Here is a 2,801-nt window from a genome sequence, read left to right on the forward strand (position 1 = left end):
CCCTCAGAATGGGAGAAAATAATAGCAAATGAAAGAACTGACAAAGGGTTAATTTCCAAAATATACAAGCAGCTCATACAACTCAATGCCAGGAAAACAAACAACCCAATCAAAGAGTGGGAAAAAGACCTAAACAGTCATTTCTCCAAAGAAGACATACAGGTGGCTAAGAAACACATGAAAAGATGCTCAATATCACTCATTATTAGAGAAATGCAAATCAAAACCACAATGAGATATCACCTCACACAAGTCTGAATGGCCATCATCCAAAAGTCTACAAACAATGAACGCTGGAGAGGATGTGGAGAAAAGGGAAAGCTCTTGCACTGTTGGTGGGAATGTAAACTGATACAGCCACTACGGAAGATGGTATGGAGATTCCTTAAAAATTAGGAATAAAACTACCATATGACCCAGCAATCCCCTTCCTAGACATATACCCTGAGGAAACCAGGGTTGAAAAAGACACATGTATCCCATTGTTCGTTGCGGCACTATTTACAACAGCTAGAACATGGACGCAGAAGAAGGCAATGGCAACCCACTCCAGTACTCTTGCCTGGAGAATCCCGTGGATGGAGGAGCCTGGTGGGCTGCAGTCCATGGGGTTGCTGGGAGTCAGACACGACTGAGCAACTTCACTTTCACTTTTCACTTTCATGCATTGGAGAAGGAAATGGCAATCCACTCCAGTGTTCTTGCCTGGAGCATCCCAGGGATGGGGGAGCCTGGTGGGCTGCCATCTCTGGGATCGCACAGAGTCAGACATGACTGAAGTGACTTAGCAGAACATGGAAGCAACCTAGATGTCCATTGACAGATGAATGGATAAAGAAGTTGTGGTACATATACACAATGGAATATTACTCAGCCATAAAAAGGAATGCATTTGAGTCATTTCTGATGAGGTGGATGAATCTAGAACCTGTTATACAGACTGAAGTGAGTCAGAAAGAGAAAGATAAATATCATATTTGAATACACATATATGGAATACAGAAAAATAGTACTAAAGAATTTATTTGCAGGGCAGCAATGGAGAAACAGAGAGAATAGACTTAAGGACATGTGGAGAGGGGAGGAGAGGGTGAGATGTATGGAGAGAGTAACATGGAAACTTACATTAAATATGTAAAATACATAGCCAACGGGAATTTGCTGAATGGCTCAGGAGACTCAAACAGGGGCTCTGTATCAACCTAGAGGGGTGGGATGGGAAGGGAGATGGGAAGGAGTTTCAAAGAGAGGGGATATAGGTATACCTATGACTAATTAATGTTGAGGTTTGATAGAAAACAACAAAATTCTATAAAGCAATTATCCTTCAATAAAAAATAAATTTAAAAAATCAGTAGCTTTCACATTTAAATTATAGTTTAAAATTGTATGTAATTCTTAAATCTACATTGAATGCAAAAAGCAAGATTTATACTTTCTTTTTCTATGTACAGAGAAAAGATATCCATAGAGTACATAAAAACATACACAGTATATCTCTGCTATCAAAATTTCACAGTGGGGGCACCTAAAAAATATCTAAAAAGGCTCTGTGGTCAGAAGAAAGAAGGGAAACATGAAAAAAAATGATTGAGAAATGCTGCCTTAACCCATTTGGAGAGTGCAAAATGAAAAACAAAAACAAAAGTAGAAAGCAAGAGGGAACTTTCAGAAAATGGAAACCATAGGCTCCTACTTAAGACACAGGCCTGAGGGAAGGTCTTCAGAGAACGAAGAGAGCAGGTTCACAGAGTCACCCACCGCCCCAGGCCACAAGCATTTGCAAGGTCCCCAATGGCCCCAGCCTGGTTCTTCCTCCTGGCCCTGCTGCTGCTCAGCGGCAACGCCACCTGCTCTCTGGGCTGCCACCTGCCTCACACCCACAGCCTGGCCAACAGGAGGGTCCTGACGCTCCTGCGACAACTGAGGAGGGTCTCCCCTTCCTCCTGCCTGCAGGACAGAAATGACTTCGCATTCCCCCAGGAGGCGCTGGGTGGCAGCCAGTTGCAGAAGGCTCAAGCCATCTCTGTGCTCCATGAGGTGACCCAGCACACCTTCCAGCTCTTCAGCACAGAGGGCTCGGCCGCCACGTGGGACCAGAGCCTCCTGGACAAGCTCCGCGCTGCACTGGATCAGCAGCTCACTGACCTGCAAGCCTGTCTGAGGCAGGAGGAGGGGCTGCGAGGGGCTCGCCTGCTCAAGGAGGACTCCAGCCTGGCTGTGAGGAAATACTTCCACAGACTCACTCTCTATCTGCGAGAGAAGAGACACAGCCCTTGTGCCTGGGAGGTTGTCAGAGCAGAAGTCATGAGAGCCTTCTCTTCCTCAACAAACTTGCAGGAGAGATTCAGGAGAAAGGACTGACACACACCTGGTTCAACACGGAAATGATTCTCATGGACCAACAGACCACACTTCCTCCTGCGCTGCCATGTCAAGGACTCTCATTTCTGCTGTCATTGCGCCCTGAAATGAATCAATATGGCAAATGATTTCTGGAATATTAAGCAATATCATGTTCTACCCTATAGGCACTGGTTCCTCACAGATGCCAAAGTTGATCTATCTACGTATTTAACTACCTGGACATTTATTTATCTATTTTAATATTTATTTAACTATTTATCAATATTTAAATTACTTTGTTGATAAAATATTATGTATGTATACTTATGGGAAAATGTATATTTTGTAGTCAGTTTATGATTTTTCTTCCTTTATTAAATTCTTACTGTAAAAGACTTAGTTTTTTCATTAAAACAGAAACATCAATCCTGAATGGCAACTTAATTTAAAAATGC

At 43.1% G+C, this 2,801-nt stretch overlaps 1 protein-coding gene across 1 annotated transcript; it reads left to right on the plus strand.

The window, feature by feature from the left end:
* The first annotated feature begins 1,794 nt into the window (after positions 1-1,794).
* Positions 1,795-2,364, plus strand: LOC129651513 (interferon alpha-H-like). Its single transcript, XM_055580205.1, has one exon. It carries the CDS (start codon positions 1,795-1,797, stop codon positions 2,362-2,364), a length of 570 nt encoding a protein of 189 aa, XP_055436180.1.
* Positions 2,365-2,801: the final 437 nt, after the last annotated feature.

The sequence above is a fragment of the Bubalus kerabau genome, chromosome 4, assembly GCF_029407905.1.
Source record: "Bubalus kerabau isolate K-KA32 ecotype Philippines breed swamp buffalo chromosome 4, PCC_UOA_SB_1v2, whole genome shotgun sequence".
NCBI lineage: Eukaryota > Metazoa > Chordata > Mammalia > Artiodactyla > Bovidae > Bubalus > Bubalus kerabau.